General features: G+C 36.1%; 1 protein-coding gene across 1 annotated transcript; it reads right to left on the bottom strand.

The window, feature by feature from the left end:
- Nucleotides 1-7,219: 7,219 nt before the first annotated feature.
- NKX6-1 (NK6 homeobox 1) lies at nt 7,220-13,302 on the bottom strand. The gene is made up of 3 exons (XM_075189611.1): nt 11,871-13,302; nt 10,572-10,744; nt 7,220-8,804 (listed from the first exon to the last, which is right to left on the bottom strand). Exons 1-3 carry the CDS (start codon nt 12,502-12,504, stop codon nt 8,556-8,558), a joined length of 1,056 nt encoding a protein of 351 aa, XP_075045712.1. The 5' UTR covers nt 12,505-13,302; the 3' UTR covers nt 7,220-8,555.
- Nucleotides 13,303-18,064: the final 4,762 nt, after the last annotated feature.

The following is an 18,064-nucleotide window of genomic DNA, read 5'->3' as shown; positions in this document are numbered from 1 at the left end:
AAAATATGTAACAAGTAACATGCCAGCTAACTTTGATATAAATCATTTGAAGGGTGACTAGTGTATAAAAATGAGAATTTATCAATTTGTAAATTGCATATAAATATTATGTTTTTCAAAGACAAATACATTTTTCTGTAAACAATAAGAAAATCCCCTGTTACACAGGTATGTTGAACCAGATGGATCTCAGATGATTGTCATCATTATCAGTTCATAACTTACACCAGTGATGGAGCACCCACAAGTTTCCCATCTCATTACAAGCGTATTTGAATCTCAGTCTTGCTCCAGCAAGCCCATACATGTACCCTCCTTCACCGTTCCACCTCTTCTATTGTAATGGGCTGCAAGCGCAAGATGCAACTCACTGTAATTAGCGCTTTGTGGGCATGCACAGAAGTATAATGCGTATAATACGCAGCATGGGCCTTATTCATTAATTCGCTTCTCTGCCTTTTGGCTAAGATCAAGTGCAGTTGTGGCAGAGCTGCACTTGGTCCTCTGGCCAGGGGCTGGGTAGGCCGCTTTGAAAGCCTGGGACAAATGTCCCTCCGGTAGTGGTGACCCCGGGGGTGCCATAAATCACGGGCTAGGAGGCCTTAATATAGATATCACGTGATTTTGTTGGCACCCATGCACTTTTGACCACTTTCGTTTAGCACTCGCTACATTCTTTGCCCTGGACTTTTGGCTGGGCGAGAACATTTTTACTACCAGCTCAGCCATTAGGCTGGGGCCGTACCCACTCGGCGCTATTTATTTTTCTCCACGTTTTGTTACTTTCAATTTTATGTTTTCACGTTTCTGGATTTTTTTGGGTGCGGGTAGGCCCTTATGAGCTCCATCCCTGGAAGATCTAGGGGGGAATGTGTGGCCTTGAGGTTCTGGCCCCCCTGAAAACCATCGTTGGACCTTCCCTTCTGGGGGTTGGACATGTTGTCGAGCCCTGGGTGAAGCTTCGGCGGATCCCAGGGGCTAAAGGGGCCCTCCTAGCCTTGCGGCGAAGGGGGTCTGAAGACCCTTGCCCCCTAAGGGACCTTTTGGTTCCGGGGTCGGGGACTAGGGTCTTTTCTTTTTAAAGGGAGGGCCATGTTCGCATCCCTTAGTGCACCTTTTTATTGGTTTTGCACCTTTTTTGGGCACTTTTGGATTTTTGATTGCACGTTCCGAGGCTTTCAATAAAAAAAATAAAAAAAATTAATAATAAAAATGGGCCTGATTCATTAAGGATCTTAACTTAAGAAACTTCTTATTTAAGTCTTCTGGACAAAACCATGTTACAATGCAAGGGGTGCAAATTAGTATTCTGTTTTGCACATAAGTTAAATACTGACTGTTTTTTCATGTAGCACACAAATATCAACTTTACATTTCAGTGTACAAATAAGCTATCAAGTATTTGCATTGTAACATGGTTTTGTCCAGGAGACTGAAATAAGAAGTTTCTTAAGTTAAGATCCTTAATGAATCAGGCCCCATGTGTCCGACACTAAATAAGGTCCACAGTATTCCCCAAAGTCTTCCTAAATAGTTTTATTAGTTTATTTCTTAACAAACTCCAAAACTAAGCATAGTCCACATTTGGCTGAGAACACCATAAATCTGCTCAAATGCTTCTTCCATTGGCCCACGCGAACCCTGAAATCTCAGACACTTTAATAGGTCCACTAAATAAAGACATGTCAGCACATTTTAATCTTTGCAGATCATATTCTCTTCAGTTAGAAAAGAAATCGAATTAAAATATTTGTAATGTAAATCCAGTTACCATCTCATGTAACGTTAAAAGTTTGTGTATTTTTTTTTTCATCCTGTGCAAAAGCAGAGAATACAATGTCTTACGTGCTAATTACAGCTATATAAAAATTGAATGAGAGACCATAAAACAGAAATTAAGCATAGCCGTTATGTCAGTTGCTGTTATTCTGTTGCTTGTGTCAAAGTATATTTTGCTGTCCATTTATTTCCTCAATGCATTAAAAATCAGATCCACTTTCTCTATGCTCTTGACTTTGTATAAAGTATTACACTGCCTTTAATAAGAGCCGTATATATTTTATTAGAAACCCTAGTCCTGTTAATGTAAAAGATATCAACTGTACTAAATTAATTTTTGATCATTTCTCAAAAACAATAATGCTATTCATTCAGTCATTTGGGCAAATATTTGCTAAGGATTCAGATATTTGAAACCTAGAGGTCTTATATATGAAATATATATATACAAATGTGTGCATTGTGGGTAATGTATAGTCACAGGCTTTCCTGACCCTATGCCACCTGAGCCCTACCCTGTTATCTCAGCCTTCGGCGGTGCCAAGCTCTGAGACCAAGCACTCATTTCACTCTCTTGCTCCCCTTCCAACCTCCAACCTCTTCATCAGTGAGAATTAGCGTCACGTGCTTCCACCTGCAGTCCTGTGGGGGGCGTAGTTATGGACTACTATAGCATGTAGAGGGGACAGGAAAGGAAGAACTTCTGCTTTCAGAATAGTGTTCCTCATACACTGGCTGCAGTATGTCACCACTGTATGAAAAAAGTCATGTCTCAGCTAGAAAATTCTTTACATATTATTGTTTATTATGTAACAGAGATTCATCAATCAGTACATAAATGTCTGCTGCATATGTGACTTTGGCTGAGCAGACTTAGATGCACATTTGTGCCATATAGATGCTGCACACTCCAGTGCATAGCCCACATCTGGACCTTGAATGTCAGTGAGAGGCATTGGTTCTGTGGAATGTTTAGGAACTGTTACTTCTTGTTCTGGGCCTCCTGATCACTGTAAATGGCACACTCCCGGCCTCATGTAGAGTTGGACGCAATTTCTGTCTAAAAGCAGGTGTACACTACATCCAAATACCTATTCTACAGGTGACAATCATCTGAGCCAGACGCATCTCAGATGATTGTCACCATTATCAGTTTGCATCTTACACCAGAACACCCACAAAAGATATGTTTCCTGACAAGCACATCTATATCTTAATCCACGTCTATATCAGTCGCATTCACTTCAACACCCCCTTATTGTACTTTGCCTATGCTTGCATTCCCATTTCCTCCCCAATCTGCCTCTATAAGCGTAAGGAGTCATATATGCAAGATGCGACTGACTCTGTAAGCGTAAGTCTTTTTTGTGAGCATGCATATTAGTAAAGTCGTATTTATACTTGTGTCCAACTCTACATAAACTCTTCATTGAGTGCTATGTACAGCTCAATAGAAATTCTGGTTCACAAGTTAAGCTGCTGTTAGATTCAATTTGCACTGAGTCTATCAGTGTTGACAATATGGGAGACCAGAGGAAGATTAAGCTGGTTAAAAAAGTAAAATAAAAATAAAAACTGTCAAATTAAATACATAACTTGCAACACTATAATACAATACTTATTGTACACATATTTTATATTACTATACTTAGGAGAACTAAACAATATTTTGGGCAGTTAGGGCCTCATTTAGAGTCTGACGCAATGTGCGTCTAAGACAGGGAGGAGTGGGAGTGTGCCGCAGCTTGGTAGGGTATTATGAGTGGCATGCAACCCCAGTTGCATCCCACTCATAATGCCCTACTAAGCTGTGAGCAGTTTGTGGAGGTAGCTAACTACTTGCGCCACCTAATTCCTGCCGCACAGTTTTAGCCCTTTTTTGACGTCTTACTGCATCTAGGATTTACTTACGGGGTCACACCTTCACAATTCCATGTTACGCCCTTTCCCTCGTAGTCAGCCGTAAGCTGCCACAAGTGTTAATTGCGTCCAAGATGCAGGCGGATATGGTGCTAGCTGCACATGCGTGATAGTGGTTTTTTGGTTGATGCGCCTAAAACCAACTTTGAGTCCTACTCTAAATGAGGGCCTTAGTGTTCAATTTTATGAAAGTTCTCTCTCACTATTAACTGACAAACTAACACACATGCACCCACACACACATACACAAGCACACTATAGCACATTTATTTGGAGTTATGCCAGAGACTCTTCAGTACTTAAAGATTTCATTAATCCTATTAATTTAAGCAGCTACGATGGGAGGTATCTATTTAATGTGGCACCTGGATGACTGGGGGTCCTTGACCAATAAGGTGCTACTTTCACTGCACCTCTCTGCAGTTCAAATATCCTGCGCAGTGCAGTTTCTATCACTGAGATCATTCTGATGATCTTATTGCCTAATAAACTGGGACATTCCAGATGAACCGGAGATGAAAATTGAATATAGTAAAGTGCTCTGATTCTAGTCAAAGGCACCTTAATAAAATCAAAAGCAACAGGATCATAATGAATGAATACAGCATTTTTATTTTGGGAAATAATTTAAGAGTCTAAAACAGCCATTGCTAGACTTATTTTACATTATGTTAAATATATGTTTGCTATTTTTGTATATATTTAGATATTTGTATACATTTGTAATTATTTTTACATTTGGTGATTGTTCACTGAATAGAATGGATTGGATAAGTCCCAGTACATAAAGTACACTACCTGACATGGATTTAACTTTTGCAGTATATGAAAGTAGAAAAACAGTAGACTGTGCTTTATATTTGTTCCAGAAATGCCTATTTTTTTAGATGTTTTGCTTTTATCCCATCTCCTCTGGTTCCTACTGCATTTGCTGCCTGTTGCAAGTGGTTTTGGTATGGAAACAAAGAGCAGAAGACAGATTTAGGCCATTCCAGTGTCTTAAAGAAAGGCCTTTTTCACAGTGTATTGGGCTGATGAGAGAGAATGTATGTGCAACAGTTTCTTCTATAATGTATAGGGGGATGTTTATGAAAACTGCTGCAAAGGAAAAGAGGTATTACCCATAGCAACCAATCAGATTCTAAATCACTTTGTCAAGTGAAGGTTAGAAATAAATAAATAACATCCTATTGGTTGCTATGAGCAACAAAACATGATTTTCTTTTTCAACAGTTCAAAATTACCGCCCACAATCATTTAAACTCATGCTTATTTCATGTTTTAAATACACTGATGTGTGATGGACATGTACTATTGATATTCAGTATTTAGCAAGCTAGTGAACTACTTTAACTTATTTTCTGTTATGGATATTTGAAGTTTTAAAATGCTTTGGTGCCCTTGTGTGTTTCTTTTGTGAATTCTGCATGAAATACCCTTCCCTGTATTGTGACAATTTTAAGCGACACTGTTCATTTCTAAATAAAATCTAGGTCAACAAGCCTGCAATCCTATGAAATGAGAGGAATCGGCACATTACCTACTTTGGGCTGGGTACAGCAACATTATACAGACATAAATACAAAACGTAATATCAGTGTGGGTTAAAGAGAAACGTTTAGTCCAACACCTGTTTTGTTCAAATATGATTTATTTTTAAATGGTGCTATTTTCATCGATAATTTGGCCACGAAGGGAGCAGTTGCATTGGATCTATGGTGGATATTTAATTTCATTTTATTTTCTCTTGCAGGTCGTGTTAATTATATTTACAGAATTTGAAATTGTTTTACAGAAACTGTATATTTAACGTGAAAATAAACCCTACTTATAAAGAGAGTTGACATACTTTGGTTATGTCATGAACCTAGCAAAAGCTAAACTCATTTCAAAGTACCTCTTAAAAAACACCAGTTGTAATAGACGATACATTGTAGTGCAGCACAAATAGCGTGCGCTGAGTGCTTATATCGCGCATGCATATTAAACACTGTGGTTGCACTTAATTGTGCACTGAAATGTTTATACAGGAAAATCACATCTATGTATTCTTACCAATTGGGTTAAATGTCTGGAAATCGACACACCTAGCATTGAGTCAATTTATAGTCATCCCTAAATAGTACATTCCTATGCAAAAAGTTGTGCGTTTCATGCTTGCATGGTAGTATGTGATATTAAAATGCCCGTAAATTTATTATGAAAAAAACTACCATTTTATTTTACAAAAATAAACAGTTAAATTGATCTGTATTTGTGGCAAGGTAAAGAATTATTAATTAGTTATCCCATATATATATATATATATATATATATATATATATATATATATATATATATATATATATATATATATATCGATGGGATACACTAATTCCTGAGCAGACATACAGATAGTGTAAGAGTAGACTTGATATGGGGATTATGAACAAAATTATACTTTCATCCACGTACTTTGGAGCATAGAACATGATATGTCAGAGAAACTTATAAACCTTTTCCATTTTGAAGCGCATATAGGCAACTGAATACTTGTAACTGTAAATGTAGTTACACACTGTAGACAAGATAATCTGTTTAGAAAAATACTGTACCTGATAATACACGGTGCAGTACTGCTATATAACCAGTAATCGGACATAAATCAGTCCAACAACGAAAAAAAATTACACAAGAAAGAAAAGTAACAAAAAACTCACAAGCAAGCATGACATTGTAAAGCAGAAAAAACTTTTAGAAAAAGTTTTTGTTGCTTTCCAATTTAATGGTGGCTTGTGAGGTTTTTTTGTTGATGTTGCTGTTGATGTTGTTTGCGTTACTGTTGTTTTCAAAATCACCAAACATATATTTCTTTTAAAATACAATATTACTTATGTAAGATGACCTTTCAATATATGTGTTTATTTCTTAATATAAATGTTCCTTTCGACACACATACTTTCGCTGTATCAACAAAATGACTGCACAGCATAATGTGATATGAACGACACAATAAAGGTGTAACAATCATATCTACAGATATCAATATCGGAAAACCCGAAGAAGCATTTTTGTGATCGAAACGTAATATGTTGCAAAATGTGTCCTGTAGCTACATTTAAATAGCTACATTTGTTTACGAGAAAGGGCGATCTAGAATCGACATAGAAAAAAATGATATTCCTGTAATCTGTTATTGAGCGTCAGTTGATATTGCATATTTAAATGTGGTTTTCCTAAATAAATGTATTTTACTGTGGGTGTGTTAATAAGCAGGAAATATAAACAAAAGTGTACAAATGGCTCGTGCCACACACATAGGTAGAAAGCAGCACAGCCCAGCTAGTATTTATATATATATATATATATATATATATATATATATATATATATATATATATATATATATATATATATATTTATATACACACACACGTGGAAAGTGCTGAGTTGCGCTACCCAGTTGCCATCCAATACAAGTATGCAAGTATAAAATAATATTTACCAGTCAAAAGTGTTTTAGATATATTACATGGTGAGTTTAATCAAGTGGATCGTTTATTTTCGTTTTCCACGTGGGTTTGAAGGTTAAAATAAAACAGGGATTTGTGAACAAAAAAACATAGGTGACATCAGTCATACAACTCTACATTAAAACGAATAAATCGCGTGGATTACTTGAATAATGAACACGTATAGACAAACAACAAAGTGCTGAAATAATAAGAAAAAAATGCAAACAAATGCACTAACAGTCGCTATTGTTAACAGTTTTATTAGATCTCTCATGAGATCAAATTATTTAGAGTTCTGTATTTCAAGTGGATGCGCTTATGATCTAGTCACCTTGAAGTTTTGTTGTTGTTGCTTAAAACGAAAAGTGCATTATATTCTTCATGGTTTTGCAAAGTCCTTTTTTTCTTTCCAAAACTGAAACACTTTTTTATATATAAATTAATGACCGTTAAGATGCCAAGATTTCACTGCAGTTTTAGCTTAGAAAGAAGGTAATTTACATATCCTATAGTGAATCGTATCATACAAAACACATTTTATGTTGCAGTACAGTTTCTAGCCGGGGTAATATCTCGCACAAGTGGGTGCAAACATCGATTGCATTGAGAGATAACGCCATTGCTTTAACTCCACTTCCTCTTCCAATGTGTACTTAAATTAATAATAAATAGCAAGGCTTGTGAAACCTGAAAGCCAAATCTAAAGTAATTGGTTCATTAGAAGAATAGGTGCGACGTGTTGACCGGACCGGTCATTATCTGGACACATTATACAGTCGGTGGAGGGCTAGGATGGGTAGAAACATAACAGATGTTGGAGATGGGTCACGTGATTTCCCCCTACCTTTATCCTCTGCATTTTTAACACAAAAGAAGGTTACTTTACATTTAAACATTCGCATTGGAGTAACCTCCGGTCACTGTGACTCACGATTTATTTACAAGAGCCTTCAAACGAGCTGATTTAATGAATCCTTCCATAGGACTGCCAATTCCTAAGCAGTCTGGATGTAGATTCAGTAGACCCCAGTGGAAAATAACTGGGCAGAACTGTAAGAGCCATCAATTGGCAAGTAACTATGTGCAGTTTGTATGTATACATGTATGTACGTGTGGGCGTCTATTATTATTCTTATTATTATTATTATTTAACTCTGTGTTCCTTCATTGGCTTATAAAAATATATATACATCTCATAAAATAAAAAGTCTTATTTCGCCCTGGCTACAGGTGCAGTGCTGTCAGAGTAGATGATGGAAAGTGAAAGTGTCCAGGTGACGTTGACCAGATGACTAGCTGTCCCGTCCATTCCATCACTACTGTCCCATAACTGACCCACATTGGTGGGTTCTGTGCAGCCCTCTAAGAAGAGCTGTCATTTTCAGACTGTTGAAGGAGCAGTGAGCTATTTGATTTGTGTTTCTTCAGGAGCTGGGTGATCTTCTCGTCATCTGAGTTAGGATCCAGAGGCTTGTTGTAGTCATCGTCCTCATCCTCGTTATCTGTAGCCCCTTTCAGCCTCTCAGTCTCAGTGTCCTGCTTTTTCTTGGCAGTAGCCATCTCTGCAGCGTGCTTCTTACGCCATTTTGTTCTCCTGTTTTGGAACCACACCTGCAAAAAATGACAATAACCTTCGTTAAATAACATTTGACATATTCGACATTACTAAACAAAGGGAACTTCTATTCCTTGTAACTTTTAATATTTATTTAATCAAGCCTTGGTCATTTATTTGCATAAATATAACACACGTGTATGTTTTCCTGACTTTAAGTCAATTCGCTTTTTACATTTAAATTACCTATTTAAAAAATAATAATTTTAAGCCTACAATAATTATTAATATGTAAGGCACGAGACGCAGAACATATAGTTGTATTATACTCCTAGCTGGCTGCTTCCATGCACGTTATAGGTGAAGAGTGTAACTTATTAAAATGTGACTCATGTATGGAGATTAGCATGAGCAGACGGCTGTGTTATCGGTGCAACTCCGACAACAACCAATCAGAACGTGTCCATGTTATAATCCTAATAACGCTTCACAACTCCCCAAACAACTGAGTATAAACTGAAAATACCCATGATTTCACTTTTACCTCGCTACTAAGGAAATCTGTATGTACTATAACGGATGGCTAAATTATCAAATGCTGCTGATAATTATACCAATTTCTTATTACTACAATATTCTGTGTATTTCTTTTTAATATTAACAGGTTAAAGATTTTTTTTATAAGTTACGTACAATCCATTTTGTCAAATAGAATCATTAATGTTGTCATTATGAAATAGCCAGTGACATCTGAATATTCTCAGCCAAAGCCATAGACAGCAGAGATAAATTTCTGCGATTGACTAGAATTGTGCAGACTCTGTTTCCATCAATTCAGCATAAAAAATAATCTATGTATTTAATGCGATCAGAAAACACTAAACTCCAATTATTTATGACAGCAAATAAAATGTTGTTAAAAATATATTCCACCTGTTCTACTTGTTATTCTGTCTAGCTCACAATGTTATCAGCATCTCATTAGAAGTACACAGAACATAAAAATAAACACATATATCTAATTGTAGTTTTTTCCCCAGATGTTAAAAAGCAACACATTTTGGGGAATGCTAATTTACTAAACTAATGTCTGTTTTGCCCCGTTACAAATAGCATGTGTGTGTGTGTGTGTGTGTGTGTGTGTGTGTGTGTGTGTGTGTTGTTGGCTGTTTGAAGCCTGGGAATGTAGGGGGAGAATAGAATCCTGGGTGGGATTAGTGAATAGGTTGTAGTGTATTCACTATCAGACATTTACCATGACAAATGAGTGCCCCCAGATAACGCAGGGACACGACACAAGACACAGTTATCTCACAATAGCAACAGGTGATACAGTTGCATTTGTGTTCACCAATAAAAAAAAAAGTCCTATTTTGTCCATTTGTTTACAGGGACACAAACTTTGACGGATCAGTGAAGTCACCTGGGATACCCAACTTTTTGTTAAACATCCAAGTGACTTAAACATAAATATCTTGTTTTTAATTTATTTTGACTAACATTTTCTAAGCTCTGTTTATGCTATTTAGATATGAATGTAGGACTGTAAAATTATGTAACTTCTCTGTAGTAATTTACTACGTGGTTATTGAATAAAGTAAGCAGACAATATAAATGTTCGTATGCGCATAAAATTACAATGCATAAAATGTTACTGTATTCTACTTTTATACTTGTTAAATAGATCCTAAATATGTCGCATAGGAATAAACCTCTTCTAATGACCACTGTGTCGGTGCTGTATGGTGTAAAGTGTTTCACTATATAAAAGACCTCTCTCTCACTCTATACTTATTTCTCCTTGTTTAGGGGGCACCACTCACCTTGACCTGGCTTTCTGTCATTCCCAGGGAATAAGCCAGTCTGGCTCTCTCTGGTCCAGCTAAATATTTCGTTTGTTCAAAAGTCTTTTCCAAAGCAAAAATCTGCTGTCCGGAAAAAGTGGGCCGTGTGTGTTTTCTTTTGCCATCCTTATCCAATAATACGGAGCCATGATCTGGAATCAAGAATACACGAAACGTATTTGTAGGAAGTAATCTATGGTGTGCTCCATGTAAGACATATGCTTAAATTACACAGATTAAGTTTGCTAATTGTAGAAAATGTAGAATAACAATGACATAAAAAACATCATAACTCTACAACAGTGTACAAAAGTTTGCACTAAAATAGCATCTTCATTGTTAACGCTATATATGATACAAATATAGATTATTTCAGAGTAAAAAATGGATATCATTTATGCATGGATATTATTATTATTATTATTATTATTATTATTATTATTATTATTATTATTATTACCGACACTACTATAGTAGTAGTAGTATTTGCAGTGGTAGCTGCTTTATTGTTTTTAGAATATGTCAAAATAGTTAACAGCTATAAAGCTTGTTAGACGTCATTTTCTGCATTAAAAGTCGCAGACGGTTGCATCGACAAGATTTTAAATGCTCCGTGTAATATGTCCGTTACATAGTAATGACTTTAATAGACATATATATATATATATATATATATATATATATATATATACATAATACACTTGTCTATTTTTAATACATGTTAAAAATATGTATTTGTTTATAAGTTGTTTCTATACATGGTTGCTACCTGTTCACGTATCGAACTGTAGATGTGTTAGAGTTAAACAAATAATAAAAATGATAAAAGCGTTTACTGCATTTAAACGTCTCTGTTTCATTCATTCATATCAAACACAATTCACCACAACTACCATGAAATATATAAAGATATATAAACACATATTAAAAGTGTTTTGTCAACCTATTAAAATATAACTTACATTCAATTTAGCATACATCTTTTCATATGCAAAAATGCAATATTTAATTTCTGACGAAAGACAACATTGGAGATAAAATTACTTATAGACATAATTTGCTTTCATAATACTTACTCTTGCTGTTGTAAAAATATATATTTACTATTATGTTTCATTGGTAAGTATAATTTGTTAATTTCACAATTTCTGAAATTTTCTTCAACAATCTTCCATTTACCCAGAAAAGAACACAATTTAGGATTCCGTCTCCCACATTTCAACCAATGAATTTAACCCTAGTAGTTATAATAACTTTGTTACAAGATATAGTACTTACGAGGGCCACAAGTCAGTCTGGCATCTCTCCAGGGTGGACTCTGCATCATTCCTGGCCAGAAGATTGGGGTCCTGCCTGGAAGGTCTGTCAGGGGCTTTGGGTAACGGGCAACGGCCACTGCAGCGCTGGGGCTGAAGTAGAGTCCAGGGTGAGGTGGTGGGGGAGGACTGAGGCTGCTAAAACGTGTAAGCCCTGCCAGGAGCCCAGCAGGAGAGGAGGTAGAGGCTACAGTAGTGGGGGAAACAGAAGTGGTAGAAGTGAGGGCTGTCCCCGCCAGAGAGGGCATATAGTGCATAATTGGTCGGCTCAAGATGTCGTTGATTCCGTGAGGGGTAGCTGCTGAAATATGGGGTGGAGGCGTCCCCAAAGAGGAAAGTCCTCCTGTAGAAGGTGATGAGGAGGAAGAATGCTTCAGGGACATCTGACTTGGAGACCCCAAGGGAGGAGATGGTGAAGAGGAAGATGATGATGAGGCTGAAGAAGATGTGGAGGAGGAACAGGGCTGACTGGGGAGAGCATAAGCTGGGTACAGAGGGGTTTTCATCTCTGCCATGCTATGTAGTGCTGCCAGGGGAGGGCTGCTGAGGAGAAAAGCGCTCTGCCTACTGCCATCCATCTGCCCTAAAGCTAACATCACCGGGCCGTGGAGGCAAATAGATTGTATACAATACTTGGGGTGCCAAAAAGGCAAACACTGAGCAGGTGCCCTAGAACCGATAAATATAAAAGAGTATAACAATGTTTATCAAACTCTGATCCTTCTAGTTTATTATCTGGATGAAAGCATTCAGGAAATAAGTCTCTTTTTGTTTTTAGAACTCAAAGAAAAGTGCACATCAGAGTGGGTTTCCGGCTATATAATAGTTTCCTATCCAAACTCCCAGTGGCAGAAAAAAGGAGGATCAACTGGGGAAAATAGTCCCAAAATGTCCACCTTCTTCTCAAATATAAATCTGACTGTGGTCACCAGCAACTGCAGGGGGGTGAAAATATGTATTCGTCTTCGTCAAAAGAGAAAGCTCCAGGGTCCAGAGTGGAAGAGAGTGTCAGGGTTGGATGAGGACTCAGTGCTGCAGAAGACGGATGCTGTGCTGAAGAAGCTGGGATGAAGAAGCTGGGATTCCAAGTTCCATGTGACAATATTCTCACATTTACCATCCCTTCATCTCATCTCTGCAGCCACTTCTAAACTGCTCGGAGACAAGAATTGGAATGTACTTGGTGGCTGCGCGCTCTCGGATGTGAACAGACTTGGCTACAGCAAGTTAGGAGAAGGAGGTTTGGATTAGATTTCGGATCACCTGCTTTCGGTAAGTAAATGGTACTTTCTTGTCCTTTTTGTCTTCCTAAGCAGATATTGAAGTCAGGTTTATATCTCCTCCCACCTCTTCACCTTCCTTCTTTTAACTCTCCTCCTATCTGACAGCACAGATGAAGCTCTCAAAGGTAATACAATATTTTTCATCATCTCCTACCTCCTTAAAGCGAGGGGATAGAGAAACAACTTTGAGCTGTCAATCACACGGCAGGGGAGGGGCCGCTTTCACCTATAGCGTAGTACCAATTGTGGAGATGCAGGCAAGTGACGTTCCAAGGATTCCACCTCGATTTCTGATTGGTTGGCAGGTCAGCCCCACAGGGCGACAAAACGCCTATCATTTGCATTTTGGCCGCGCCTCTCGGCATCTGATGTACTTTGTGTAAGTGTGATCATCGATGCCTGTTTGTTAAATGATCTGATGAAGTAAATCGAAGGCGCTCACTTTTGTCAAGTGATTGCGAGCAGCTTTACAAATAAGCCATAATGCAGAAGGAGATGGGGATTATTTCCCAGAGCAAAGTGGAATGAAAGCTGACCACAAAGTGGGAAGGGTGTTACACACATACACACATACACACACAGACACACACACACACACATATATATATATATATATATATATATATATATATATATATATATATATATATATATATACATATGTATATTTTTATATATATATATATATATATATATGTATATATATATATATATATATATATATATATATATATATATATATATATATATATATGCTTCATAGGTTTCATAGACGTGAAATGGGAATTAAACAGTGAAATAGATTCACTCTGTTCGCATCAAAAGCTAATATTAGCTCGTAATGCCATGCTTACACAGCCTTATGTAAGCTTATACCTTTTTAGTTAAATATTTTCCCCAAGGTAAATTAATTTATCAGGTCATCAGACTCTGAATTACAACATAAGTCTAATGAAACAAAGCGATGGCAGTTTTTGTTCTTGGACGTTGTCGTAAATACTGTATCGATTCCTCGCCTGTTAGTGATTGCAATTTCAAGACACATAATCAGTGTCTCCATAGAAGGCACAATCATTGTTTTAAATGCATTTTCATCAGGCTAAGCCGTTTAAAATGAAATACAAATCATTAAGCATAAGCAATGTTAACCTGTTCATGTCTATGGCTGGCATACACGTCTGGTTTCGAAAGGGTTAACACTTGGTAGAGGAGAGCGCTGTTACAGTATCATATCAGAAATGGAATCTGCTACTGATAAGCCATATATAGTTCTAGGGTGAACCGTTTTCTGTCTGAACCCTAATACATTCAAATGAGGCTGTGATGAAGGTATTTTTATAATGATTAAAATGAGAAATTACCAATGTACGTTTTAATCAGATACTGTATGTTATGGAGTAATAACGCGTTATGATAAAATCATCAGGCTGGTATGTGGTCAGCCCGTAGACATATGCATAGCTACCCTATAAAAACTGCTCCCCTCTTCTCAGTGATATATGTGTTCTGTGCACTCCTGGCATGGGAAGGAGAAGATTATATATATATCTACATGACCAGAGTTTTTTTTATTTCTTTATTGACATAAATGATCAGATCTAAAAGTAGATCATAGCTAGGATCTGTAGAGTTTTACCTGTCCTTTCCAAACGAAAAGTCAATATTGACTCTGACACCAAAATAAATATTGAGCTGACCTCAAAATATTACTTGTTTAAGATGCAAATGTATGTGTCGGAAATTGCTGCTATTCTTTGAGACATCCCCCTGGGTTCACTTTTAATGCTAATTCTAGAGATGATACAACTCTCTTTGTACTGTGCTATGGTCTTTATCAGTAGTATTATCAAGGTGCATGTACTCAGTTCAGAAGTAATGGCACAATTTGTAAAATGGATTTCGGCGAAAACTTTCCCTTTTAAATAATTGTATAACAATGCTATACTTTTATTAGATGAATGCTTGTTTTATTGTGTTTATTTGATGCATATCACACACCACTGTAATAATGCGTGCATGTATGCGTATTGTATACACACACATGTAAATATAAACGCACACACACATATATAAATACAAAAATACGTATAGTGAACCATATGTACTAACTAACCTGTTAAATTTCAGTCGCTGTATTTATTTTTTAATACATTTAGACGCCTCTGTTATGCATGAGCTAGTAATCTTAAATGCAATGCCTTTTCTTTATATTGCATTAATATTTTCTATTGACTGATAAGATGAATGCATATGCTAAATGTTAATGACTTTTTAAATGAGTTGCATTGGCTTTTAGCGTTTACTATGAAGATGAAACAAATTCCTGATGGCGATTTAATAGCTCTACGAATGAGCATTGTGTGCATACTTTTATTTAATATGCCTATTTGTATTACCATGCGGTCACAACAGACAACAGTCTTGCCAGCTAACAGGTACATTCCAATTGTATGATTTACCTGACTGCAGTAGGGTAATTATTAAAACATATCTCTAAATGTCACACATTACTTTGATTAATGTGCACATTGACTATTCATTCCTTAAACCAAGGGACCTACATACAGCGTTCTGAAGGCTTGCAATCTAAATCTGCATAGTTAACAATTACACTGCGTCCTAGAAACTATTTTATTTCTGAACTCACGAATGTCTAACATGGAATATATATGCATATACACATGCATGTACATATGCTATACATTTTAAGTTACAATAATAAAGTTAATATACAAACATTTGTCCTAAATATCGTTTATGTATCAATTACTATAGGCAATGAAAAAAGAAGATGTAGATCAAATATGATGGTAATGTAGATATAAACATTCATATCAGTTTAATAGTATATATTTTCCCCTCTAACTATAAATAGAAACATTGTCTCTGCCCATGTATGTACAGTAACATTTCACTTGTGGCTATACAATATTTGTCTCGCAAGAATGCACATATTCACTTATTAGATTTTTCAGATCGATTGTTTTTTCTAGGTGTATGTTATTTGTTCCATTTGACCAAATCATTCATTGGTCATTTCTATTCTATTTCATTCAATTAACATCATTTAAACACTTTTTAAAGTATGACCCTAGATAAGACAAATAACTAATTTGAATACTTTTGTTCCATTTTTAAAATATATTAATACAATGTATTTGCACAAGGGAAATAATTTTTAGAGTAGTTTTATATGTCTGCTAATAACTATCTGCGCTGTGTACGCGAAGGATTGAGAGAACTGTATATTTAATCTAGATATATAATGAAACTATTCCCAGGCAATTCTAACGTTTACAATGTTACCTAGCACATGTACATTGCCACATAGTTGACGCATTTGTAGTGTTGGTCTAATTAACACAAGTAAACAATGATTGTTTAAATGTATTCTAATGTACTATAACATATACTACAAGGGTTTAAGAGCTAAATGGAATTTTCCAAAGTCTATGTTTGTCTGAACTTCCATCTCCCCCTTGTGGTGAAATAATGAATTAGACGTGAGCCTTAAATTGTAAGAAGCAAAAAATACAAATGGCAATAAAATACAACTGATATTTTCGAGTTCCTAATCCACATAGAATACCTGTCTCTGTTTAGTCATAGCAGCTGTGTATGCTACATATGGCATATTTCTAGAATATAGTACTATCTATTGCTACTTTGGTTGTAAATGATAATGCAGGTTTACAAAGCACTGCACAATGTTCAGAAAAGATTACATTGGTTTGAATATTTTTTAAAGATACACTGGCTGTTTAAAGTATTGACTCGCTTTTGAATTTTTAATATTTTATTTTTATGCGTCAGTAAATCAAAATGGTCTATTACATTGAGTCCTTAATTCTTATCCCTGTTAAATACAAGTTACTCTGTAAAGTCAAATTCAAAAACATCTCTAAAACTTTTTTAATTATAAAACAAATTTGTTCCGTGACCATTACTTTGAGATTTAAAATACTTTAGTTTGTTATTTTTTTGCTATTTAACCCTTGAAATATGACACAGGGTGAATATAGGGTAATTACATTAGCAGCCAATTGATTGGGTAGATCTACTGTTCCCTTGATTGTATTCAGCTACTGTGTTTTTCACTCAGGACAGTGGACAATATGTTCCTTTTCTAGATGGCCCACTTATGTTCCTCAAGTATTTCTGCACTTGTGTTAATAGTACGGTTCACTTTACAATATCATGAAAACACATAACATTTTTCGTATGTACTCATTACTAAGAATAAGGTATCTTTGATGACAATTTTTGTCTGAAACCAACATATAACAATTGCACATTATATAGGACTAGTTCTTATTCTCCTGAAGGTTTTTCAGCTATACCTAAAGGTCAGATTCTTAGAACAAAATAAAAATACACCCACAGCAAAGATACAAAAGCTATTTTTGAACTTCTGCACAGAATAACAAGAAGATAATCAAATATTACTATAAATAAAGGGAGACTGTTCTGAAATAATCTGTATAACTGAATAGTAACAAATATCTTATGGAATGTTGTTGTCTGCCTAAATCAGATACAAAGTTACTAGCATTCCAGCACTGTTGTGGAGTTTAATAAGATGGTATGTTCCATTTATTGGTTGGCAAGTCATGCCTTATTCATAGAATGTTGCTGCAAGACTGATCTTCCTCTTTCACCACTCCACATCTCCTACACCACTTTGCAACTGGCTCCCTGTGTCCTCCAGAATCCATTTCAGATTACTCACCCTTACCTACAAAGCCCTCAACATCACCACCCCATCATACATCTCAAATCTCATATCAAAATGCTCTCCCTCCCACCCTCTTAGATCTTCCTCTGACCTGCGCCTTATCTCGTCACTGGTAACCACCTCTCACTTGTGCCTACA

Source organism: Mixophyes fleayi, chromosome 1, assembly GCF_038048845.1.
Source record: "Mixophyes fleayi isolate aMixFle1 chromosome 1, aMixFle1.hap1, whole genome shotgun sequence".
Classification (NCBI taxonomy): domain Eukaryota; kingdom Metazoa; phylum Chordata; class Amphibia; order Anura; family Limnodynastidae; genus Mixophyes; species Mixophyes fleayi.
Note: the sequence above shows the minus strand (reverse complement) of the source record. Positions and strands in the feature narration are given on the sequence as shown.

Coding starts and splice junctions, on each gene's coding strand:
- NKX6-1 (XM_075189611.1), bottom strand. CDS start 12,504: ATGTTAGCTTTAGGGCAGATGGATGGCAGTAGGCAGAGCGCTTTTCTC. Junction 10,745..11,870: donor CAGACTGACTTGTGGCCCTC/GTAAGTACTATA, acceptor TCTTGATTCCAG/ATCATGGCTCCGTATTATTG. Junction 8,805..10,571: donor TGACAGAAAGCCAGGTCAAG/GTGAGTGGTGCC, acceptor CATTTTTTGCAG/GTGTGGTTCCAAAACAGGAG.